At 41.0% G+C, this 25,928-nt stretch overlaps 1 protein-coding gene across 2 annotated transcripts in view; it reads right to left on the bottom strand.

Moving 5' to 3' along the window:
- VIRMA (vir like m6A methyltransferase associated) overlaps nucleotides 1–25,625 on the bottom strand; it is a 40,442-nt gene extending 14,817 nt beyond the window's left edge. For both annotated transcript variants that reach the window (XM_050940500.1, XM_050940499.1), the window contains exons 1-13: nucleotides 25,519–25,625; nucleotides 17,957–18,072; nucleotides 17,631–17,717; nucleotides 16,718–16,766; nucleotides 15,199–15,367; nucleotides 14,069–14,191; nucleotides 13,025–13,324; nucleotides 10,143–11,292; nucleotides 8,643–9,134; nucleotides 3,882–4,036; nucleotides 2,389–2,471; nucleotides 958–1,051; nucleotides 279–823 (exon numbers count right to left, since the gene is read on the bottom strand). In XM_050940500.1, the coding sequence (XP_050796457.1) occupies nucleotides 279–823; nucleotides 958–1,051; nucleotides 2,389–2,471; nucleotides 3,882–4,036; nucleotides 8,643–9,134; nucleotides 10,143–11,292; nucleotides 13,025–13,324; nucleotides 14,069–14,191; nucleotides 15,199–15,367; nucleotides 16,718–16,766; nucleotides 17,631–17,717; nucleotides 17,957–18,072; nucleotides 25,519–25,581 (3,426 nt within the window). In that variant the 5' untranslated portion in view covers nucleotides 25,582–25,625. The remainder of the gene's footprint in view (nucleotides 1–278; nucleotides 824–957; nucleotides 1,052–2,388; nucleotides 2,472–3,881; nucleotides 4,037–8,642; nucleotides 9,135–10,142; nucleotides 11,293–13,024; nucleotides 13,325–14,068; nucleotides 14,192–15,198; nucleotides 15,368–16,717; nucleotides 16,767–17,630; nucleotides 17,718–17,956; nucleotides 18,073–25,518) is intronic.
- Nucleotides 25,626–25,928: the final 303 nt, after the last annotated feature.

The raw sequence follows: 25,928 nt of genomic DNA on the forward strand, positions 1-25,928 counted from the left end.
AGGTTAATAATTTAAATAATATAATGGGATACCAGAAAACTAGCTAGTTAAATAGGAGACAAAATCAATGTAATACTGACTTAAACCTCCAGTTTAAGGAGGTTTAAGTCTGATGAACAATTAAATATACCTCAAAACAACTTATTTGATTACAAATCCCTTTTTATAAGTCTCAATCAATTCTTTTATTCACCTTGGTCTTTTCCTCAACAAGAACATGATCTTTAAAGGAAATATAAAAGTTATTTATTAAATTGCTAATTTAATTAAAATCATACCTGAGTTGTTTGCATGGGCAATGGAAGAGGCAGCAATTCTGAAAGCAGTATAAGTCCAGAGAAAAATCCTTCAGGAATTCGCAAAATTGAAGAGAGGACCTCCTTTAACATTAAAGACCAAGTATTATTGGCCAAAGTTTCTTCTGAAATTGTAAGTTTTTCATTAACTCCCTGGGTAAAGGTCAATAAAATATCAATAATGTCATTCTGAATTTTTTGTTCATCACTATCTAAACGGCCTGAGAGGGGGATAGAACACAGAAGCATATGTAAAGAAACAAGTGCTGAAGGAACACGCATGTCTTTAAATTCAAAAGATCCACCTCTCAGGAGCTCAGTTAACATCGTTTTAAGGAGATTAAGTGTACATCGTGCCATGGAAATGGTAGTAACTCTATGAAGTGTGGTTCCCATGTTGACATGGAGCCTCCAAGGCTGAATAAGAATACTGTTCAACTTTTGCAGAACCCGAATGAAGGTGTCCATTCCTTCAGCAGAAAAGAGCTGAATAACTGCAAGGTTCCATTTAAGATCCTTCTGTTGACCTGTAAAGGGGCGGAGGAGGAACGAGGAATTAACTTTCATACATCTCATATCAATTATATTTAAATCAGTCTTTACCAGGTGTGATTAAATCACAAATACTTAGAAGACTGTTTTTTCTGTATCAGTAATATACCTTCAACAGGAGGTGGCGGGCATGCAACATGACAAAGAACACGGAGTGCAGTAAGAAGACCAACTCCTTCCTGGGTCATCAAACTATCAATATTCTATTAAAAAAGAATAAACAACATATGTTACAAGGGACTAATTTTCAACAAAGACATGCTTGATACATTATACTAACCTATTTTACTAGTCTACATCATGTCAGAAAAAGCAGCAAAGAAACCTGTGGCACCTTATAGACTAACAGACGTTTTGGAGCATGAGCTTTCGTGGGTGAATACTCACTTCCTCAGATGCATGTAGTGGAAATTTCCAGGGGCAGGTATATATATATAAGCAAGCAAGCTGGAGATAACGAGGTTAGTTCAATCAGGGAGGATGAGGCCCTGTTCTAGCAGTTGAGGTGTGAAAACCAAAGGAGGAGAAACTGGTTTTGTAGTTGGCAAGCCATTCACAGTCTCTGTTTAAACCTGAGCTGATGGTGTCAAATTTGCAGATGAACTGAAGCTCAGCAGTTTCTCTATCAAGTCTGGTCCTGAAGTTTTTTTGCTGCAGGATGGCCACCTTAAGGTCTGCTATAGTGCGGCCAGGGAGGTTGAAGTGTTCTCCTACAGGTTTTTGTATATTGCCATCCCTAACATCTGATTTGTGTCCATTTATCCTTTTCCGTAGAGACTGTCCAGTTTGGCCGATGAACATAGCAGAGGGGCATTGCTGGCATATGATGGCATATATTACATTGGTGGACGTGCAGGTGAATGAACCGGTGATGGTGTGGCTGATCTGGTTAGGTTCTGTGATGGTGTCGCTGGTGTAGATATGTGGGCAGGTGCCACAGGATTCTTTGCTGCTTTTACAGATCCAGATTAACACGGCTACCCCTCTGATACTTGACATCATGTCAGAAGACTATTTAGGCATCACAATATATACAAAAAAAATTGAAGAGATTTTTTGTTATAAAGACAGAAGAGTCTGAACTAACTGATATGGATCATTAAAAAAAGCTGGATCTTATTGACATTCATTTTTCCAACTCTTCAAAAACCTGGTTCACTCTGTCTACGTTCTACTCATGGGCATGACTGAAATTACCAAGTACTGATGCTCTTCAGTTGCAGAAAAAGCCCTGTCAAAATTTACAAACATACAATATTTTAGGAAAACACTTCAAACTGTCACACTAAATTCCATATGTCATCTTCCATCACAGATAACTGCCAGGTTGTTAGCAACTTTTAAGGCTGCTTCCTCTTACAAAAATCAGCCTACTCCTTCCTTCTATTTCAATGGCATCACAATCTGCTATGGAAGTCACAGACTTTTCAAATGTTGGACTGAGACATCAAGAATGGATGGACAAATTGATTGCATAGGCAAAAGCTTCTAATGTCACATTCTCAAACAAAGTAACATCTGTATCAAAAATTTTACTAACCTGTTTAATATATTCAATGAGATTTGGGATACAATTAATTTCAAATCTAAGATTTTTCAAAGGTTCAAGCCACTTGCAGAGCTCTAAAAAACAAGATAAAATTTTGGTGAACAGAAAAGTCAAACTAGAATTGTATTTGTTTTATAAATCCATGCTTTAAGAATAATTTAATTGATACAGACTATGCTATGCACTTAGATGAAAATTTGATAGGTATCAGCCATAGTACGAATGATAAACAGAAAGGATTTTAATGATCTGCATTAACATAATGAGGAAGAAAAAAAATCACATTAAGGAAGGACATACATCTGATTTGAATGCTGTAGTATTCAGCTCATGCAAGTTTGGTGCTGAAATGATTTTTTGGCATATGACCATCTTATGGATAATCACCTTCTAAATGGAATGAAAGTGAACACCTGGAATACTGCTAGATTGGCAAGGCATTTTCCCTTTCCAGTAATTTTTTGGGGGAAGTCCCTAGTGAAGAGATTTCTTCTAGAAACAATATCAATATGTTATTATCTGTCAGAAACACTCGTCTCTACTTTCATTACTCCTACTTATACACGTAAACAATTTGTAAACATCACCTTGTATGTAAAACTAAAATTATAATTTTTTTTTCTTATTTATTTTAAATTAAATACACACACCTAAAGAAAATCTCTCATGGACTCTAGGGGCCCTAATTCCCTTTAAAAACACAACGCCAAAGCCATTCAGAACCAAAACAGAAGCACATTCCTCTCACGCATAGAGGCACATAAAATAGGTAATTACAAACCAAATCAAAATCTTCTGCTCCTTAAATGCCCAACTGTACCCCATCCCCAGCCACAGGGCATTCTCCAACAAAGTTCCTCAACTCTGGTGTTCACTCCCCTCCTTGGTCCACAACAACCTAGATTTGTCAACCTGCCAGTCTGGGGGTTCACAGGTGGAACACTGGAAGTTGAAGAATGGTTTATGTAGGATTTCATGATGTGACTGGGTAGAGTGGCATCCCTCTTGGGCAAAAGGCTGGTAATTGGAAAAACTGATGAACTGAGTTTTGTATTGAAAATGTTTTGTTTCTAATAGTGCATTTTAATGTTCGGAGGGGCCCAGAGTTCTGGGCTGGTGGGAGAAAAATTTAAAAAACAGCCAAAGTAAGAATCGGCCACTGACTCCCTATTCTTGCTAAATCTTCCCTTCCTAATTATTTCCAACGAAGGGTGCAAATTTCCTGCAATTATCTGATATTCTTGGTAATGAATATTACATAAAATATAAACTTGAAAAAAGTATTCAAGTTGAAGAACTCATATTAGTATAATAGAAAAAATTATACATCTTTTCAATGACTCAGCCTAATCATACACAGCTAAAAAGGGAATTTCATTATACCCATTATCAAAACCAGATGATCATGAAGTACTAATTACCAACATACAAAAAAAATTTCTATACATTCCGAACAATTCACTTGATAATGACACATACTGTACCTTGCAATTTGGTGTTATTTTCATCTGCCTTACAAAGCTTCAATAAAGGCGCTGAGTACTGTTCCAGCATTTGGACATCACTGGAAGACTGAACCACCAGCAAAACAAGTATGCATGCATAATTATAGGCTACCGACTTCTTGGACTTGGAATCACTGAAAGAAGGATATAGGATTTTCCTCTTAAATTCTAGGCTAGCACACTGGATACTTGATAGACTTTTTCACTCCTGAGCCTTTATGAATTTGCCTGCAGAACTCTATCTTCATTACAAGTTCACCTAAAGAATTTTCATACTGTGGAATAAAAATCACTCTCTTTACAGTAGTTTTTGAAAGCTAAAACAATTGACAAGAGCTCAAAATATAATTAATATCTGGTCAGTTTGGGTTTTTTACAGTAATTGCTACTTATATAGTTTAGACATTTCTTATGTTTCCCCTTTTGAAACTTTAGTACTCAAAAAAAGGGAAATGGATAGCATTGGCTATATTCAGGCAAGCAGAGAGTATATTTTCTTACGCTGCTTCACCAGTGCTGTTCAAGAAAGGAATAAATAAATCTGCTCCTCATGTCATAAGTCTCTCCAGAAAAACAGAGTGACAACATTTTCAAGATTTGGGGAAACTTCTAATGTGGAAAAAAAAAATCATCTCTTGTACTGTACAGTCCCCAATCAGGAAAGCCAAGGAAAAGAATGAGTTTCAGCTGGCAAGAAGCATTAGACACAACAAAAAGGAGTTCTTCAAATACGTCCGACAAAAAAGAAAGACCAAGGATGGTGTGGGTCTACTGCTCAATGGAGGAGAACTGGTAACAGAAGATGATAGGTTTTAGAGTAGCAGCCGTGTTAGTCTGTATCCGCAAAAAGAATAAGAGTACTTGTGGCACCTTAGAGTCTAACAGCCAGCAATGCCCCTCTGCCATGTACATTGGCCAAACCGGACAGTCTCTACGCAAAAGAATAAAATGGACACAAATCTGACATCAGGAATAATAACATTCAAAAACCAGTGGGAGAACACTTCAACCTCTCTACCACTCAGTGACAGACTTGAAGGTGGCAATTTTGCAACAAAAAACTTCAAAAACAGACTCCAAAGAGAGACTGCTGAACTCGAATTAATATGCAAATTAGATACAATTAACTTAGGTTTAAACAGAGACTGGGAAAGGTTGGGTCATTACACTAATTGAATCTATTTCCCTATGTTAAGTTCTCCTCACACCTTCTATGGGTCATCTCAATTATCACTTCAAAAGTTTTTTTTCTCCTGCTGATGATAGCTCATCTCAACTGATTAGACTCTTCCTGTTGGTATGCATACTTCCACCTTTTCATGTTCTCTGTATGTATAAATATCTCCTGTCTGTGTGTTCCATTCTATGCATCTGAAGAAGTGAGCTGTAGCTCACAAAAGCTTATGCTGTAACAAATTTGTTAGTCTCTAAGGTGCCACAAGTACTCCTGTTCTTTTTTAGAAAATGATAGGAAAGCAGAGCTCCTCAGTGTCTACTTTGTTTTAGTCTTCTCACAAAAAATAACGTGACTGGACAACTAGTGAAATTATCACAGACAATACGGGGGAAAGGATGCATATTGGGAAAAGTAAAGAACATTTCAGAGATCTTCTGACCAATTTGAATGAATTCAAATCAGTGGGGCCAGAGGCTATTCACCCGAGGGTACTGAAGTAATTAGCTGAAGAAATCTCGGAGCCACTGGCAATAATATTTAAACTCATGGATGTCAGGAGAGGTCCCAGAAGGCTGGAAAAAGGGCTAACGTAGTGCTCATCTTTAAAAAGGAGGGAAAGGAAGAGTCAGGGAACTGCCTGACTTTGATTCCTGGGAAGCTAATAGAGCAACGTTTAAAACATTCAATATGTGAATACCTGGAGAATGAAGGGGTGACCACTAGCAGCCAACATGGATTTACTAAGAACAAATCATGCCAAACCAGCTTGATTTCCTTCTTTGACAAAGTAACTGGTTTAGTGGATAGGAGGAATGTGATGAACCTAATATACCTGGACTTCAGCAAGGCTTTTGACACAGTTCTACATGACATTCTGATAAGTAAAACTGAAGAAATGTGTGATAGGTGGAACTACCATTAAGTGGATACACACAATTGGATAAAAAACAACTGCAAACAAAAATTAACTATTAATGGAATGATGTGGGATTGGGGGGAGGTCTCAAGTAGGGTTCCACGGGGATCTGTTCTGGGTCCAGTCTCATTTAACATATTTATTAATTACCTGAATGCTGGAATAGAGAACGTACTGATCAAATCTGCAGATGACAGAAAGCAATGGGGGTTGCCAACACTTTGGAGTATAGAGATAAAATTCAGAGGGATCTTGATAAATTGGAGAACTGGGCTATAGACAACACAATGAAATTTAACGAAGACAAATGTAATGTGCAACACTAAGGGAAGAACTTTGATAGGATAATGAGCCTTGTGGATAAGGGAGAAGCGGTGGATGTGATATACCTAGACTTTAGTAAGGCATTTGATATGGTCTCGCATGATATTCTTATAGATAAACTAGGAAAGTACAATTTAGATGGGGCTACTATAAAGTGGGTGCATAATTGGTTGGATAACCGTACTCAGAGAGTAGTTATTAATGGCTCCCAATCCTGCTGGAAAGGTATAACAAGTGGGGTTCCGCAGGGGTCTGTTTTGGGACCGGCTCTGTTCAATATCTTCATCAACGATTTAGATGTTGGCATAGAAAGTACGCTTATTAAGTTTGCAGACAATACCAAACTGGGAGGGATTGCAACTGCTTTGGAGGACAGGGTCAAAATTCAAAATGATCTGGACAAATTGGAGAAATGGTCTGAGGTAAACAGGATGAAGTTCAATAAAGATAAATGCAAAGTGCTCCACTTAGGAAGGAACAATCAGTTTCACACATACAGAATGGGAAGAGACTGTCTAGGAAGGAGTATGGCAGAAAGAGATCTAGGGGTCATAGTGGACCACAAGCTTAATATGAGTTAACAGTGTGATACTGTTGCAAAAAAAGCAAACGTGATTCTGGGATGCATTAACAGGTGTGTTGTAAACAAGATACGAGAAGTCATTCTTCCGCTTTACTCTGCGCTGGTTAGGCCTCAACTGGAGTATTGTGTCCAGTTCTAGGCACTACATTTCAAGAAAGATGTGGAGAAATTGGAGAGGGTCCAGAGAAGAGCAACAAGAATGATTAAAGGTCTTGAGAACATGACCTATGAAGGAAGGCTGAAACAATTGGGTTTGTTTAGTTTGGAAAAGAGAAGACTTAGAGGGGACATGATAGCAGTTTTCAGGTATCTAAAGGGTGTCATCAGGAGGAGGGAGAAAACTTGTTCACCTTAGCCTCCAATGATAGAACAAGAAGCAATGGGCTTGAACTGCAGCAAGGGAGATTTAGGTTGGACATTAGGAAAAAGTTCCTAACTGTCAGGGTTGTTAAACACTGGAATAGATTGCCTAGGGAAGTTGTGGAATCTCCATCTCTGGAGATATTTAAGAGAAGGTTAGATAAATGTCTATCGGGGATGGTCTAGACAGTATTTGGTCCTGCCATGAGGGCAGGGGACTGGACTCGATGACCTCTCGAGGTCCCTTCCAGTCCTAGAGTCTATGAGTCTATAAGAACAACCAAATGCACAAATGCAAAACAGGGGATAACTGGCTTGGCAGCAGCACCACTGAGAAGGATCTAGGAGTTGTGGTGGATCACAACCTCAACAGGAGTCAGCGATGCAATACTGTTTCCGAGGGGGTGGAATTTTAGATTGCATTAATGGAGGCATAACATGCAAGTCTTGGGAGTGGATAGTACCACTCTACTCGGCCCTGGATAAGACTCAGCTGGTTACTTTTGGTCACCAATGTATAGAGAGGTTGTACAGAAACTGGAAAGGATCCAGAGATGTGCGACAAAGATGATAAAAGGGATGGAATGCAAGCTACGTAAGGCCCTATCAAATTCATGGTCCATTTTGGTCAATTTCATGGTCATAGGATTTTAAAAATTGTAAATTTCATGATTTCAGAAATCTGGGGGGGTCAGAGATGTTTAGTTTGGAAAAGATTAAGGGGGAACATAAAAACAGTCTTCAAATACTTGAAAGGCTAACATGAAAAAAAAAAAAAGATGGAGAAAAGTTCTTCTCTTGCCACAGAAGGCAGGACAAGAGGCAGTGGGTTCAAACTACAGGATAACAGATTTAGATTAAATCTCTGGGAAAAAATTCCTAACTGCAAGGACAGTAGGAGAAAGAAACAGACTGCTTAGGGAGGTTGTGGAAGCTCCTTCACTGGAGGTTTTCTAAAGAACTGGATAGCCACCTGCCCTGAATGGTTTAGACACACAAATCCTGCATCTTCGCAGAGGGTTAGACTAGATGACCCTAGCTGTCCCTTCTAACCCTACAATTCTATACCTGGTTTCACAGTTCAAACAGTAAGCTTGGATAAAACACTGCTTAATATTTAGAAATTTTTTTAAAAAATTGACCTATAGTGAAACCACTAAACATTTTTCTTGAGGACCTATATAGTTTCCATGCTAACAGATATTTGATTACAAAAGATGTCTGCAATTTCTATGCTGTAATTCTATTCTGAATCAATGGTAATTCTGCAAAATCATCAAAGCGTAAGGTTTTCTTTTGTTGTCTTCTACACTACCTATTTCTTTACAAAAGGGACAGCTAGTATAGGCAAATAAGGAGTAAACACAAATATACAATTACCCTATAGCTTCTTTGGAATAGTATTCCATTAAAGTAATAAGACTTTGGAGGTTCTTCTCAAGGCTGAACACATGAGCTACAGCAGATCTTCCAACAGGGTTAAAAGTAATCAGGTAAAGGTTATGAAATGTTCCCAAGAGGTCTGAATGGTCAGTTTCCTCACTGGCTGTGCACCGCTGAAAATGGCAGAATAATTCTGAAATACACTGCAGTGTCTGTGTTGAATGCAGGAGCCACAAAGCAAATGCATCATCACTGCCACCATCTGATTGGAGACCTTCTTCTTGATCTGGATCAGAAAACTGACACAGCGCCCTAATCAACAGGTTTGTTGCTTCATACTCAGACAGGAAGAAGAGGAGACCTTTTTGTGACTGTCCCAGGAACTTCAACACATCTCTGACAGCCTGAAGCACACCAGGATGAGCACTTGTTATTGGAATGGATAGTAGCAAGGTGATAGATTCCAAGAAATGGTGACTATGAAGGTATCTGCAGAAAGGTAAAATAGAAGTATCTGTAACGTATGATGATCTGGATACATAGAACATTGACAGAAAATAGATCCTCTGTATCTTACCCTATATTTTGGACCAACAGAATTTATTCTTTTGTATATTATGAGAAACCATATATTAACCACACTTCATGATTAAGTAGCAGAATTCTGAGCCTTTTTTCCACAATGTAATTATTGTAACTATGTAATGAGGAGTAAATCCCCATTGAAATAAATAATGTACACAATAAAAATCACACATTGAACACCATCACCAATGAGCAAAAACTTTAATTTTTGGAATAGTCTAAATTTTTAGGACTTGAATCATCAACCTTAACTTTTTAATACTGCTAGTTCTTGAACTTAATTTCTCTTTAAAAAAAAAAAAAAAAAGAACACAACTTCTTTAGGATTCTTTCTCGGGGGTGGGGGGGAGTTGTACATAGAGATGGGCTTTAAAAGGCATCTTTTGCAATATACAGACACTCTGCCCATTCAGTCCTTGGTCACTTTGCTGCAGCTGCCAAAGATGACAGTGAAGGATTTTGTGATACAGATGCTTGTCCACAGCAGGAACTAGTCTCAGACTATCAAGTGCAAGCTCTTCTGGGGAAGGGATTGTCTTTTTGTTAAATGTCTGTACAGTACCTTGCACAGTGGACCCTGATCCACAAATGGGGCTCGTAGGTGCTACCATAATACGACTAAAAAATAGTAAGACGGTAACAACTTCAGGTTAGCATTAACATAGGCTGAACTAGAAACAACAACATAATTGCAATCCCATAAACCATCCAGTCCTCCCAAAAGCTTATTAAAGCAATATGTAAGCCTCCACTAAAGGTATATTAGCAAAGTGAAAAATCTAGCGTAATGTTAGTCATTGCTTTACTCAATTGCGTATGTAGTCCACAAAACATGCATAGGTACCAAACTGAAAAAAGAACCCAGTTCTGGTACCCAAAGCTGGTATAGAAAGTGAACCACAACTGTCTTACCTGAAAAGGACTGGATATGGATCATCCCTTTCTGGGGGTCCTGTAATGCGCGCCATTGTTGGAAAAGATTTTACTGGTGGCTGAATCATTGTATGTGGTGCAGTCTCCATCAAATGAAAGAGTTCATCTAAGAGGCTAATAAGTTTTTCTACTTCTCCTTCACTGATATTAGAAGATTCCAAAAGATGATCCATATCCATAGGTGCCTCCACATCATTTTCATATTCTGGGTTGGTTCTCTCAAGTCCAAGGTCTGGTTCCTGCTCAGACTCCATATGATTAGGAAGGGGAGGAGTATTCTCCGCTAAGTGGTCACCAAGCTTTTTAATGTCCGACAGAATCTCATAGAAATGGCATTTCTGCAGAATTGCAGAACCTGCAGTGACTACTCTCACAGTCTGATCTAATAGTATGAGCTCCAAGAGTTTCTGATAACCACTTTTTTCATGTACCTCTAACCCACCTCTTAAAAACATTTCCATTCCCTCAGTCATGCTGATAACACTATCTAAAGCTTTAAAAGCATTAAGTTTAAGGGAAGATGAAACATGATCTGCAAATAACAATTCAAATAATGCATTAATAACTCCTGAATGCAAGAGTCCCATGATTCCCTGAGTCCCACATTCTGCTAGCGATGACACCAATTTTGTTCCAGCTTTAAGCTGTCGGACATTCAAAGCAATAGGCTGCCTGAGAGCTACCTGTAAGTTTAAAGCCTGCATTGTCCAATCTACTAACTGGGTAATATAGTCCTGTGTTGTGTTCTTCACTTGCAGGAAGCTTAGTCCTTTTGTTATTAAATTTGGAATTTCTTCTAAAGCTGTGACCCACTTTGCACCCCTTTCTTCCTGATATAATTCCAGGAGTTCAATTAGCTTAACTGAGGCTTCCACTGCCCCTGAATTTTCCTTGTCTGGATCTTGATCCTTTATCTTACCAACTTCAACCTCAAATATGGTCTTGTAAGGACAATTAAAGTACAAAAGAGGTCCAAGCTCTCTTTCATAAGGCTCATATGTCACAGGTGGCACTGAGGCTAGATCCTCAGGAGTATATTCAATATCAAAGCTTGGATACTTAAATGTTTCACGTTCCAGATCAGCAATTCCATCTTCATCACTTGAAATCTGCTCATAGCCATCATCACCTGCAAAAGAGTTTTAAGTTAGTTTAATAAATAAATCAGTTACATCAAGCCCAGTTTATGAACTTCAGAGAACTACTCAAAGTACATCACTACCCTGATATAACACGGTCATTGGGACCCAAAATCTCTACTGCGTTATAAGTGAAACACCGTTATACCGGGGTAGCAGTGGCAGGGCTGCAGTGGTGATTTAAAGAGCCCGGGGCTCCGGCCGCAGGAAGCCCCAGGCCCTTTAAATCATCGGTGGAGTCCTGCTGCCGCAGCCCCAGGGTAGCAGCAGCAGGGCTCCAGCAGTGATTTAAAAGGTCTGGGGCTCCCTGCAGCAGCCCTGGGCCCTTTAAATAGCCGGTGAGTCCTGCTGCCGCAGACCCAGGTTAGCAGCGGCAGGGCTCCACCGGTGACTTAAAGGGCCCAGGGCTCCCTGCAGCAGCCGGAGCCCTGGACTATTTAAAGCACTGCCCGAGCCCACTGCCACAGCCCCAGGGTTACAAAAGTAATGTACAAATTTCTACTTGGAAAATCTAAAATAGCCAAAACACTGAAAGATTTCTTTCTACTACTATACTTGGAAGTCAAAATTAGTAGACTACTCTTTCTCACAGCATGGCTGCAGCACATCCATGAAGAAGGAAGCAAAGAGCCTGTTTACTAGAGTGAGAAATCCAATCATAAAATGATAGTTCTAGACAACATTATGTAACAGCAGCAGCATATATCATAATTACTCTTTTAAACATCTCTGATTATGAAAGGCTGACAATAAGCTGAACAGCTGCTAAAAATCTCTCCCTGATAATTTTATTCAGGCTTAAAAAATCTTTCCATAAATCTAGTTATCTCGTCCTTCTTAATGTTCACTGCTTGGCTGCTCTTCTCTGCTTGAGTCTCTATGAGCCAACAGAACTCCTCTGTATTCTTTGAAATGCTGACATTCTGCTAGAATGTTGGCACATTGGTACAAACCATAGCAGGTCCATGGAGCAGCAATGGAAGGGTGTCTTGCTCCACACACGTGGCAAGTTAGGCATGGTGAAGTGGTTAAACAATTTTCAAGGCTGAGAAGCATGGATTATTTTGGGTCAGATAGGTATATATTAATTGGTCACTTTCCTGAGAACACAAGGGGCTTCTTGGGCATTGGTGAATATCAACTTTCCCTTTTCCTTTCCATATATTTTCACATATCCTTGAAAATTCAGTCTAATTCCTTTCCAAAGTATTCAGTCCTCCATCATGTAATTGTAAAAGTTTGTTACTGTGGTATCAGTCATGGGCAGTGGAGTTTGGGCAGGTTTTGTCTGTTTTTCAGGGAATATTGGGCGGGTTATATTTTAAGAAAATAAAGATTATTGAGTTGTCCTAGCACAGGGTTTAATACCAGCTATTTTGAAACTTACTTGTTCATTCAATTAATTTGGTTATTTATCAAGTCAAAGGTGCAAGATAGTGTAGGTAAAGCACACATGCACCTTCACAGTTACTGAGACAGAAGAATCGGATTTTTTATTAATAAATGGTAATTTACATTTATAGGGCCTTCCTTCCACATTCTTTACAAATTGAGAAAAAGACAAGCTAAGTGACTTGCCCAAATGTCACACAATCAAAGCAGTGATAGAGCTAGGATAAGAATCAGATCTACTCACACCGAGTCATCTGCTTTAATCTTTTGACTCCACTCCCTCAAAAAATTCTATTATCTCAGTCATTTCTATTTGTGTATAATACTCACCTTCACCCTCCTCCTCCTCCTCCTCACCTTCCTCTTCTTCCTCTTCCTCATCTTCCTCCTCCTCCTCCTCGTCTTCCTCCTCAGGAATACTCTCTACTGTATGGCCATCCTCCTCGTCCTCTTCCTCATCTTCCTCAACATCCACATCTTCCTCCTCATCCTCCCCTTCTTCTGGCTGCTCCTCCTCTACCTCCCCTTCATCAGAGTACTGGCCTTCTTGGTGAACGGATGTTCGATCAGGAGAAATTGGCTCAAAGTAGTCCTCCCTGTGATCAACATCATCTTCCTTTTCCCCAGCCACTGAAAAAGTAAGGGATAAATCTCATTATTACTAAACCCAGTAGTTAATGTTTACAGGTTTTGTGGTGTGAAGAGTGAAATTAAAAAAAAAATTCAAAAAGCATTCAAAGGCTTTTACTTAACATTCACTACAATTATTTATCTTATTACAATTGTATTTACATAAACAGTTCTATGTACTTTTAATCCATAGTAAAAAAATGCATAGACGACTACTGTACTTTGATTCTATAGTCCTTATGCAGGAAAAAAATTCACTGAAGTCCACGGAAATTTTGCATGGGATATACAGTGCAGGATCAGGCACTACACAGATCTATATTTAATGTTTCAAATGTTTACACTGAATATAGTTATTGAAAATGGTACATCAAAACAAGGGGTTCTCTTACCAATCCTACACCTGCATTGCTTTTCCTAAAGAGCATAGAATCATAGAATATCAGAGTTGGACGGGACCTCAGGAGGTCATCTAGTCCAACCCCCTGCTCAAATCAGGACCAATCCCCAGGCAGATTTTTGCCCCAGATCCCTAAATTGCCCCCTCAAGGACTGAACTCACAACCCTGGGTTTAGCAGGCCAATGTTCAAACCACTGAGCTATCTCTTCCCCTCCTCAATGAATCTGTCAACATCAATGAGAGCAGAAAGCTCACCTACCACTAAGTAACATGGTAGGCCTTTTTCCCTTCATTATCCACTGCTGTGCAGTAGACAGAGAATAAGAAACTATATTAGCTATACCTGTCACAGGCATGGGCTCATCTTCATCATCATCAGGAGGTGGAGGGCCTGGAGGAGTCCTTGGTCCCCTGGGCTGTGGTCTTGGAGGGCTCCCATTGAACTGATCTTCTTTCTCCCCATCAACTATATTTTTGTTTTTCGAAAAACAAAAAAAATTATTTTAGGGGAGGAGGATAGAAAATGTAGCACATTTTAGATGCCAACCTTGATTAGGAAGCACCACTCATGTACCGTATGTACCTTCATCATGCAACATCTAGGGGGAAATGTTCCCTGGAAGGTGCTCTCATGCTGAAACTACTCTTGCTGAAGCACCCATAAAGATTTAAAGCCATTGGGTGAATTAAAAGCTAACAGAAGCCTCTGCTTATGAACAACACTGAGTTCAAGATTCATTTTAGAGTTTTTTTTAAATCATAAGTTGCAGTGAAGAGTTGTATTTACTTAGCCACTTGATTATTTGCTTTCAATGTGTCTAGTAATACTATAAATCTGCCATGACTAGTTAAAATTATTTAAAATCAAATTTTAATCTGAAGCTGAAAGTTTATAGTTCAATAGTTACATTTCTACAGTAAAATGATTAAAGATCTGAACAATGCAGTTCTCTCCCTAATTCTGAAACTATTACTGAGGCAGAAATGGCAACCTGTTCGTGACTGCTGCACAGGGCCACTCTACTTCTGGTATGATCACAATCGCTTTTTAGCAACCTGAGAGTCACAAACAAAGGGCTAAGTAAAAGGCTTTCTTTCATGTCCTTTAACTACTGCTTTGTTCATTAACTCTCAGTTTTAGAAGCACTGATTTTAGTCACCAACACTTTTTACTTAAAGTTTAGCTCATGGAAAACACAAACTAATTTACATCTTCAGCTGCACAAGTACCTTGTGTTAATCAAAGTCACTTGCTCTCACTAAAAGCATTAGAAAAAGAAGAGGAACTTATTAAGAAATATTCTATCTAAAACCTGCAAAGAGATAACATAGAAAGAGACAAAAATTTACAGCTGGATAATTAAGTCCAGAATATGGACTCAGAATATGAAGATTATCCTTTAGCCGCTGGGATAATTACTTTTAATGAAAAAACTTTTGCTGTCCTACTTCAGATGATTCTGACACACTTACCATGTTTTGGGTTTCTTTTCAAACCTGGTTGTTGCTGGGGAGGAGGAGGTGGTGGTGGAGGGGGTGGAGGAGAATCTCTGTCATGACTTATTACCCTATCAACTGATCCATATATTGCTAATGTCAGACAGTTGTACCAGCCTCTTAGGACCAATCCATCCGTGTTGACCTAGTTTGTAAAAGAAAAAGCATCTTTAAAAAACTCAAAGTGAATCTGAGGCTCTTTACTTAATTTTAAATTATTAGTTCTGTATTGGTATATGCTTAAAATACACACAAGAAAAACTGCAGATTAATATATTTTATATCTCTTCAAGGTTTTGAAAAATTAACATATTGGTTATACCATATGAATAATTTTACAACAAAAAGAATTCATTATAACACACTGTCAAAGCCACTAAATCCAGTATATTAAAATATTCACTGGGGCGGATGGCACTGGAATGCATCAGACAAACCTAACGGATATGCTCAGATGTGGGCTACAATCAACAACAACAATTCTGGTTTGTAACTGTCAAAAAATTATTAAATGACTTAAATAAGAGCTTTATGTAGCTCAAAAGCTTCTCTCTTGCACCAACAAAAGTTGGTCCAATAAAAGATGTTACTTCACCCACCTTGTTTCTTTAACAAATCAGTACTGATATGCCTCTGCATTAGTAATAAGTAATCTGAAAGGAAAAAGGCTAAACCCTCTTTATTCTTCACATAGTAGTATAGTCGTGATGTTTGATTTTAGTGTTTTCCATATATGCAGACTGAGACCCGTGACTAGACCCAGACATGAAGTGGTTTGGCTCTCTCAAAATGAAGCAACCCTGATCTCAAACCCTTTCCATTTCATCAATCAAGTCAAATTCTGAGGTGAACATCCACCAAGATGGCTGCGATCACCCAGTTCATTGTTATTAGTGAACTAAATAGAAACTGTTGAGTGATCAACACTTTTGAAAATCAAGCCACTTACTTGGAACATAACTTTAGGTCACTTTTTAAAATCATGGCTCTAGTGCAGGGGTAGGCAACCTACAGCACAGGTGCTGAAGGCAGCACGCGAGTTGGTTTTCAGTGGCACTCACACTGCCCAGGTGCTGGCCACTGGTCCGGGAGGCTCTGCATTTTAATTTAATTTATAAATGAAGCTTCTTAAACATTTTAAAAACCTTATTTACTTTACATACAACAATAGTTTAGTTATATATTACAGGCTTATCAAAAGAGACCTTCTAAAAACGTTAAAATGTATTACTGGCACACGAAACCTTAAATTAGAGTGAATAAATGAAGACTTGGCACACCACTTCTGAAAGGTTGCCGACCCCTGTCCTAGTGTATCATACGATTGAACTGTATGGACTAGCTTAGAATATGAGCTCTCCAGAATAGGGTCTTCCCCTACAACTGCTTGCACAGCGCTAAGCACACTAAATAGCAGCATCATAGTATTCAAATAATAGCCACACAGGAAGAAGAAAAACATTGAAATTATAGCATAAATAGGTACAGTTATTACCTTTGCATTGGGTCTAAAGATAATTGAAGAGTTCTCATCATAGTCAAGGCTGTTAAACAAAACACAAACTTATTTCTCAATGTTTAACATAAAGTATGGACATTTCTGTACATGACCCTTTAATATCACCTTATTTTCACCTTAAGTGAAAGAAAGAACGAGACTTCAAGCCAGTATCAAAACACTATACAATATCTAGGTTCATCAACTTAGGAATGTAAAAAGCTCAAAGAACTTTCAATATACATTGACATTTAAGGGAGACTGTCAGTTAAATAGTCACGGTTGGGAACTTCTACCCAGACCCTTTAAGCATAGATCTCTCTCCACTAACACAATGAATGAAGAGGGGGGCAACTAGGGTTCATGCGAGGAAAAGAGTAGAAAGAAGCAAATATGGAAGCATAGATGGGCAGGCCTGGATGTACATGCATCCTCTCGTCTCAAAGATTTTCAAGAACAGATAAATTCTAAAGCTGTACTATCTTTTCTGCTGAGCCATCTCCCCTCACAGAAATCTTAAACAGATCCACAAACAGGGTAGGGTCATGGTGGAGGGAACAGAAACATGCTTGCAAACAAAAAATTGTGAACTTTTGTTGTTAATGGTGTTTACAAGTAAGGGTCCAATCCTAGAAACACTTTTTACTAACCATAACACTTATTAGCTTCGGTAGTACCATTACAGAGACCAGGGCTACTCAATGAATTAAGTATTATGTCCACTAATCACTATCAGACCCTAAATCTTTATTTTAAAAAATAAGAAACTCCTCTGGAGATTTAACAATATTGTGTTGAATTTCTCATTTCTAAACACCAGTAAATGCAGCACATTCTTCTACAGAAAAACATTCAGTGCTATGCAAAAAACTCATGAATGTATGAAGTACACGAATTCGCAAATTCTTACCTTCCCAGCCTGTCAAAAACAGGAGCACTTGGCTTGCTGACATTGTTGAAAAACAGATCTAACTGAAATGTATGTGGGGATGTCTCTCTGGTGATAGAACAAAGGTAAAAATTAATCCTGTCAGGCTTCACTTAACCAAAACAAATAAGACCTGAAATCTCTAACATGTTATTGTTTAAAACCTGAAAGAAAACATTAAATATATATACTGCATATTCAGTGAATGCATAAGCACAGGCTACCTTCCTATATTGCAGTTTTTAACTCTGATTCCCACGTCTCAAACAAAATGCAAGGAATGGGCATCTGAATATTTTAAGACTTACCCATAAGCTCTATTGTCAGGCAAACTTGTGTGAGCTCTTACTCCTGGAGGAATGACACGTACTTCATTTATATAAACAACACATGGAAAACGAACTACATCTATATTGGTACTTTGCTAAAAACAAAGAGCAAACAAAAGTCATTAAGCTTGAAAAATACTATCTTGTTTTTACTTTACATGACAACTTATTTATGGACCCTCTATTTAAAAAAGCACAAACTTAAAAAGGACAATCCTGACAATTTCTTTAACTTCTTATTGTGACAATACCTAAGATTAATGTAATTGAAAGGGTTGAGAAAATCTTTTTTTTTTTCCAGTTTGTACATTTGAAAGCTTGCGTATAGAAAGTTTCATTGTTTCCCCTACAGAAATATTTCCCTTTTTATTTGTGAGGACCTTTCAAACAGCAACAAGAGGGAGATACATTTCGAAAATTATAGTAAAGACAAAAATTGACAGAGGAACTGAAGCTACTTTCAAAATTCACTAATTTTCAAGTAGACAGTGCCACTTTAAACACTGCCAAGTTTATGCTTGTAGAAGAAATAAAATATGTTCTTATTTTAGATATCAGAAGGTTATTTTATTTTTTTAAGAGCAGCTAACACTGTTGGAGATATTAAAGACTACAGCCAGAATTTTCTGAGAGCTATGCAAAGATACTACTTGGTGCTGACTTTTCTACCTCTGCAGCAGCATATGAAAACTTTCAGATGCTTTAGACATTTCTGCTGACATCATATAAATCAGGGATGACAGAGACTTTTCAGGACATTCAAACACCAGGACTTAGATATGTTTGCACAAAGAAAGATACAAACAAAAACTGAGATGTGATGGCTTCCAATGTATTAGAAACTGAAAAATAATCAGAGTTTATCAAAGTAAAAGACACTGCCTCAGCAAACACTGATCATTGAAAGTCTCCTTTCACTAAACTGTATATATCCTCATGAGACACATTTATAAAATAGGAAAATATATATTTATCCGTAAATATCAGACAATGTGCAAGGAATTAAATTGTCTCTCTTACACATGAGCAGTTACTTTCCCTGAAGCTCATGATCACATTTCTAATTAGAACAGCTTAATACTATATATCCACTAGCCGGCCTATAAATTAACTACCTATCAACACATTCTAAAAAGTGGAACTGTAGTTAAAAAAATTTTAAGACAACAGGAACAAAGGGAAACTAGATAGCTCATGAGACTGCTTATGGGATACAAAATCATTCACTATTACGTCATCTGTTCAAATCAAACTCTGGTCATTAGTATCTGCTGACTTTCCAGCAATCGATGTGAAATGAATTCATAGCTTCATTCCAGTTTCTAGAGAACAACCATTCTGCACAAAGCCACTACTATAATTGAATTCCTTGTAGGAAGTCTTATCAGAAAAGCCAAGGATTAAATGATTATGAACATTTAACTAAACATCTTACTACTAGTGCCCTATCTAAACTGCAGACATTACTGTATTTGGAAACTGTTTATAAAAGATTTTCAGCTAAACACAACTGTGTCATCAATGGGGAAGGGGCAGCTCACATTGTTAAAATGTTTTTTTAAGAACTATTTTAGATACAAGAATGATTTTTATGAGTTGTTTTAACAAAGTCCACACTAACATACAAATGTGCAATAAGAAGACAGCGCAAAGTGCAAGGTCACACACTTAGGGACAAACAATAAGAATTTTTGCTATAAGCTGAAGATGCGACAGAGGAGAAGGATCTGGGTATATTGGTAAATCTCAGGATGATTATGAGCTACCAACATGATATAGCAGTGAAAAAGGCTAGGGCAGTCCAAGGATGAATCAAGAAAGGTATTTCCAGTAAAGATAGGGAAGTGTTGTTACCATAATACAAGGCACTGGCGAGACCTAATCTGGAACAGTGTGTGCATTTCTGGTTTCCCACATTTAAGAAGATGAATTCAAACTGAAACAGATGCAGAGAAGGGCTACTAAGATGATCAGAGGAACGCAGAATCTACTTTGCAAGAGGAGACTTAAGAAGTTTGGCTTGTTTAGCATGACAAAACGAAGGCTGAAGGGTGATAGGACTGCATTCTATAAATACATCAGAGGGATAAACTGCAGGGAAGGAAAGGCATTAATTAACTTAATGGCCAATGTTGGAACAAGAACAAATGGACATAAACTGGAAATCAATAAGCTTTAGGCCTGAAATTAGGTGAATGTTTCTAATCATCAGAGGAGTGATGTTCTGGAACAGCCTTCCAAAGGGAGTAGTGGGGGCAAAAAACCTAACTTGTTTTAAGACTGAGCTTGATAAATTTATGGAGGACATGGTTTGATGAGATTGCCTACAATAGCATATGGGCCAATCAAGACTGCTATTAGCAAATATCTCCAACAGCCAGAGGTGGGACACTAGATGAGATGTGTTCTGAATTACAACAGAGAATTCTTCCCAGGTGTCCGGCTGGCGTGTCTTGTCCACATATTCATGGTCTAACTCAGGGGTCGACAACCTTTCAGAAGTGGTGTGCCGAGTCTTCATTTATTCATTTTAATTTAAGGTTTCATGTGCCGGTAATACATTTTAATGTTTTTTAGAAGGTCTCTCTCTATAAGTCTATATATTATATAACTAAACTATTGTAGTACTGTAAAATAAACAACGTTTTCAAAATGTTTAAGCAGCTGCATTTAAAATTAAAATGTTGATCTTACGCCGCCAGCCCACTGCTGGTCTGGGGTTCTGTTCACCTAGGCCGGCAGCGGGCTGAGCGAGGCCTGCGGCCGGGACCCCGGCTAGCAAGAGTCCAGCAGCCAGAACCCCAGACCAGCAGCAGACTGTGCGGGGCCGGCTGCTGGGACCCCAGACTAGCAGTGCGCTGAGCAGTTCAGCCCACTCCTGCTCAAGGGTTCCATCCGCTGGCTCCTGCCAGCCGAGACCCCAGCTTCCGGACCCGCTCAGCCCGCTGCCGGTCTAGGGTTCTGTTCACCTAGGCTGGCAGTGGGCTGAGTGGGGCCTGTGGCCAGGACCCAGCTGGGAAGGGTCTGGCAGCCAGAACCCCAGACTGGAAGCAGGCTATGCGGGGCCAGCAGCTGGGACCCCAGACCAGCAGTGGGCTGAGCGGCTCAGCCCACTCCCACTCAAGGGTTCCATCCGCCGGCTCCTGACAGCCGGGATCCCGGCTTCCGGACCCGCTCAGCCTGCTGCCGGTCTGGGGTCCCGACCCTGCCCACATAGAGTGGGTACCTACCTTCTCCCTGGTTCTGGCCCATTCTCTTCCTCTCTCTGCACTAAGCTGAGGGTGGGAGTGTACTGAGCACAGGGCTTTGGGTGAAAGGTCTGGCCAGGAGCTAGAATGAGGGAGGGGGCTCAGGGTTGGGGCAGGAGGTTTGGGTGTGGGGCACTTACCTGGGCAGTTCCTATTTGGTGCGAGAGGTGCAGGTGGGAATGTGGGGGTGGAGGGTGCAGGAGCTCCCATTTGGTGCTCAGGGTGGGGGTGGGAATGTGGAGGGTGCAAGAGTCAGGATGTAGGGAGTGCATGAGGTGTGGGGGGACACAAGAGTCAGGGTAGAGGGCTTGTGAGGGGGTGTAGGTGTCAGGGCAGGGGGTGGGTGAGCTGGGTATGTGGGGTGGCAGAGTCAGGGCTGGGGTCGTGGGGGAGGTGTGAAGGAGTCAAGCAGAGGACTGGGTGTGTATGAAGGGAGTACAGGGCTCAGTGCAGGGGCGTAGGGGGTGTGCGGGGCACAGGGCTCAGGACAGAGGGCTGGGTGTGGGGGGGGTCAGGGCAGAGGGCTGGGAGATGTAGGGGGGTCAGGGCAGAGGGCTGGGTGTGTGAGGGAGGAGTCAGGGCTCAGGGCAGAGGGCTGGGAGGTGTGTGCAGGGGGGTCAGGGCAGGGGGTTGGAGGGGATATGCCCCTATTCCACTCCCACCTTCCCCAAGGCCCTGCCCCCCCTTCTTCTCTGTGAGCATGCCGACTCTGCTCCTTCCCAACCCCATCCCAGCACAAGGGCCATCAGCTGATCAACGGAGAGGCGGGGGAGCCAGCGGGACCAAGCTTCTTCCCCCTGCCCCCGCGGAGGGGGGGGGGGGGAGCAGAGGGCGCAGAAGAGCCGGCTGGGCTGGATTTTTAATGGCATGCTGCAATCCCAGGACGCAGCAGCATGCCATTAAAATCGGCTCGCATGCTGTCTTTGGCACGTGTGCCATAGGTTGCCGACCCCTAGTCTAACTGATCACCATATTTGGGTCAGGAAGGAATTTTCTCCCAGATCAGACTGGCAGGTGCTCTGGGGGTTTCTTACCTTCTTCTGCAGCCTGGGACATGGGTTACTTGCTGGTTTGAACTAAAGTAAATGGTGAATTTAGTGTCACTTGAAGTCTTAAATCAAGGTTTGAGGACTTCCATAACTCAGCAAGAGGTTTTGGGCCTACTACAGGAGAGGGTGGCTGAGGTTCCGTGGCTTGCAAAGTGCAGGAAGTCAGACTAGATGTTCATGATGGTCCCTTCTAGCTTAAAGTCTACGGGTCTATGAACACCATTAAGACAACGGAGTGGGATGTTGCTCTTAGTGCTCACAATTTACGAAGAAGAGTAGATCACAAAAGTTGTTTGCTTTACAGATTTTTCCTTTGTTTTACAAATATATATATGACACAGACATCTTTCATCTGGTCCTTTCATTTCTGCTAATACTGTGGAGACATCCCTCATTCAGATTCCAAGCCAGCAAAGCACTTAAGCCCATGCATAACATTAATCATATGCTTACTCCTACTGAAGTCAACAAAAGTGCTCCCATGCTTAAAGTTACACATATGAGCAATTAAAAACACAGGATGAGATTCTGTGCCGCACTTCTAAGAGGCGCAGTACAGAATTTGCCACCATGCAAGGGGAAAGGGTAGATGGTTTTAAGCCTCCTTTGGACCTTCCCCATCCTAGGCTATTTTGGGGAGCTAGAAAAAGCTCCAGCATAACTCAGATAGGCCTGTTAGGCCTGTCTAAGGATATGTCAACACCACAAACGAAAGTGTAATTGTACTGCAGGAAGGCATACCCACATTAGTTTTAATCTGGCCAGGGCGGGTAACAAGAGTAGTAGTGAAGTCAGGGTGGCACTGGCTTCAGCACAGGCTAGCTGCCCCAATGCAAGCCTGCTGAGGACTCTAGTGCAGGACTCTAGTTTCTAGGCTGCACTACGGTCCATCTTATTAGACAAAATGTGGTGGGTGGCATATCCATGCTACTTGATCTCCACCTAGATCAGACTTGATCTCCACCTAGTTCAGGATTTTGTCTGACAGTGGCCAGTCCCAGACGCTTTAGAGGAAGGTGCAAGAAACCATAGCAGGTAGATGTGGGATAATCTGCCCCCATATTAGGTCTCCTCCTGATCTCTTATAATTACAGATTGGCTTAATCCCTAAAACAAGTTTTAATATCACTTCCAAAAACTATTAATTAAGAATGTAAAAATGGCCATACCGGATCAGATTAATGGTTCATCTAGCGCAGCATCCTGTCTTTCGACAGCAGACTGTGCCAGATGCCTCGGGGAGAAATGAACACAACAGGGCATTTTATTCAGCGATCCATCCCGTCATCCAGTCCCAGCTTCTGGCAATCAGAGGTTTAGGGACACAGAGCATGATGCTGTTTCCCTGGCTAATAGCCATTGATGGACTTATCCCCCATGAACTTATTTAATTTGTTTTTCAAACCATTTATACTTTTGGCCTTCAACGCGTCCCCTGGAAATGAGTTCCACATGTTGATTGGGCACTGTGTGAGAAAGTATATCTTTATGTTTGTTTTAAACCTGCTGCCCACTGATTTTGTTGGGTAACACATGAACCAGGGGTCACATGAAGGGGTAAACAGCACTTCCTTATTCACTTTCTCCACATCATTCATGATTTTATAAACTTCTATCATATCTCCCCTTAGTCATCCCAGTCTTTTTAATTCTCCTCATATGGAAGCTGTTCCATACCCTTAATCATTTTTGTTGCCCTTCTCTGTACTTTTTCCAATTCTAATATATTTTTAAATGGGCCAACAAGAACTGCAAGCAGTATTCAACAGTATTCAACATGTCAGCATACCACTCCAAGTGTGACTCCAAGATATGTTTGAGTGGTACAGCTAATTTAGATCCTATCATTTTGTACAGACATTTAGAACTATGTTTTTCAGTGTGCATTACTTCGCATTTATCAACACTGAATTTCATCTAGACATAAGACCAGCCATACTGGGTCAGACCAAAGGTCCATCTAGCCCTGTATCCTGTCTCCCGGCAGTGGTCAATGCCAGGTGCTTCAAAGGGAATGAACAAGTAATCATCAAGTGATTCATCCCATCACTCATTCCCAGCTTCTGGCAAACAGAGCCTTGGGACACCATCCCTGCCACTTTGTTGCCCAGTCACCTAGTTTCGTGAGATCCACTCATAACTCTTCACAGTCTGCATTGGACTTATCCATCCTAAGTAATTTTGTATCATCTGCAAACTCACCACCTCACTGTTTATTCCTTTTGCCAAATCATTTATGAATATATTAAACAGCACTGGTCCCATTATAGATCCTTGGGGAACTCTGCTATTTACCCCTTTCCACCGTGAAAACACCAAACACTTTTATTTTAAGACTGAGATGACAGCCATACAAATGTCCAATCTCTTTTGAATTTAGTTAAATTCTCGGCCTCAACGACTTCCTGCAGATCCATTTCTGACAATTTAACTTTTAACATCATGCTTGCTTAAAGATACATCTCTCTCACACAAAGTGTCACATTAGGTGACACAATCACTGACAAATTTCTCTGCTGCAACAAAAGTATCTTTGCAACACTGGGCTTCTGTGGCAACAACAAGGAAGGTTACCCTGGGAGCTTGGTACATCCACACTACACCTACTGTGCAATGGGACACAAAGAACATATGACCGTAAATGAATATTTCCCATCTCCTCATTAACTGCTGCAAGGGAGAAATGCACCATAGGCTCCAGAAAAGCACTCTTATTCCTGACTTCTCCCCTCACCCTCACTCACATAACCTTATCAAATTGTCCCTTTTATAATTTCTCTCCCATTTCCCCCTTTCTCCATCGCCCACCCCTTTAACTTCCTCCAATTCCTATTTTCTTACTCTGCTACCTCCTCATTAACACTCACGCCATTTCTACGCTGCCAGTCACCTGCACAAGCCATGCTAAAGTTGAGGGGGCAGCGAATATCCACCTGTTGTAGCTACAATGCATCAAGCATCTGACCAGGCCAGGGCTTCACCGTGTGATACGAGGGCACTGGGAGTGCCTCCTCTGCATGCTTATGCCATTGTGGCCCCCCCCTACCCGGATCTGGAACAGGCAGCGTCACCCTCCCAGTCCTTGTCCCTGCCCTTCTAGAGCCCACCCCGAGGCTCGCCCCTGCCTGCGCTCTCCCACGAATCCTAGCCCCAGCCAGAGTCCCCGCGCTCTTGAGCGGACCGGCCCAGAGGAGAGGGGAGGATCTCTCTGCCTCCCTCTCTCTTTCTTTGAGGGCAGCTGTACCTCCGCGCTCTGGTGCTTGAAAGTGTCTAAAAACAGCAGCTCCGTTGCAGTGTCAGCCGCCATCTTTGCTCAGTAGCAGCGGAAGCACTTCCGGGTGAAAACAAGCGCTTCCAGGGTCGCTCGCGGTGCCTGCGCCCTCCAGCCCCTCCCTGAGGGTCTCCCTGGAGCGCGCATGCGCACGCTGCTGCGGTTGGGGCCGAGTGAGTGTGAGGAGAAGGGAGCGTGGCGGAAGGAAGAAGCGGCGGAACGCTCGTTGGGGGAGAGGCGGCGTGTAGTGTCGGCGAGGGCTCGCGCGCGGCAGCAGGTGGTGCGGCAGAGCAACGCATAGTGCGGCGAGCCCCGCCTCCCTCCCCGCGGCTCGCGCTGCGAGCTCTGCCGGCGCAAAGTGACCTGTAGTGGCGGGAGAAATG

Source organism: Gopherus flavomarginatus, chromosome 2, assembly GCF_025201925.1.
Source record: "Gopherus flavomarginatus isolate rGopFla2 chromosome 2, rGopFla2.mat.asm, whole genome shotgun sequence".
In the NCBI taxonomy this organism is placed as follows: domain Eukaryota; kingdom Metazoa; phylum Chordata; order Testudines; family Testudinidae; genus Gopherus; species Gopherus flavomarginatus.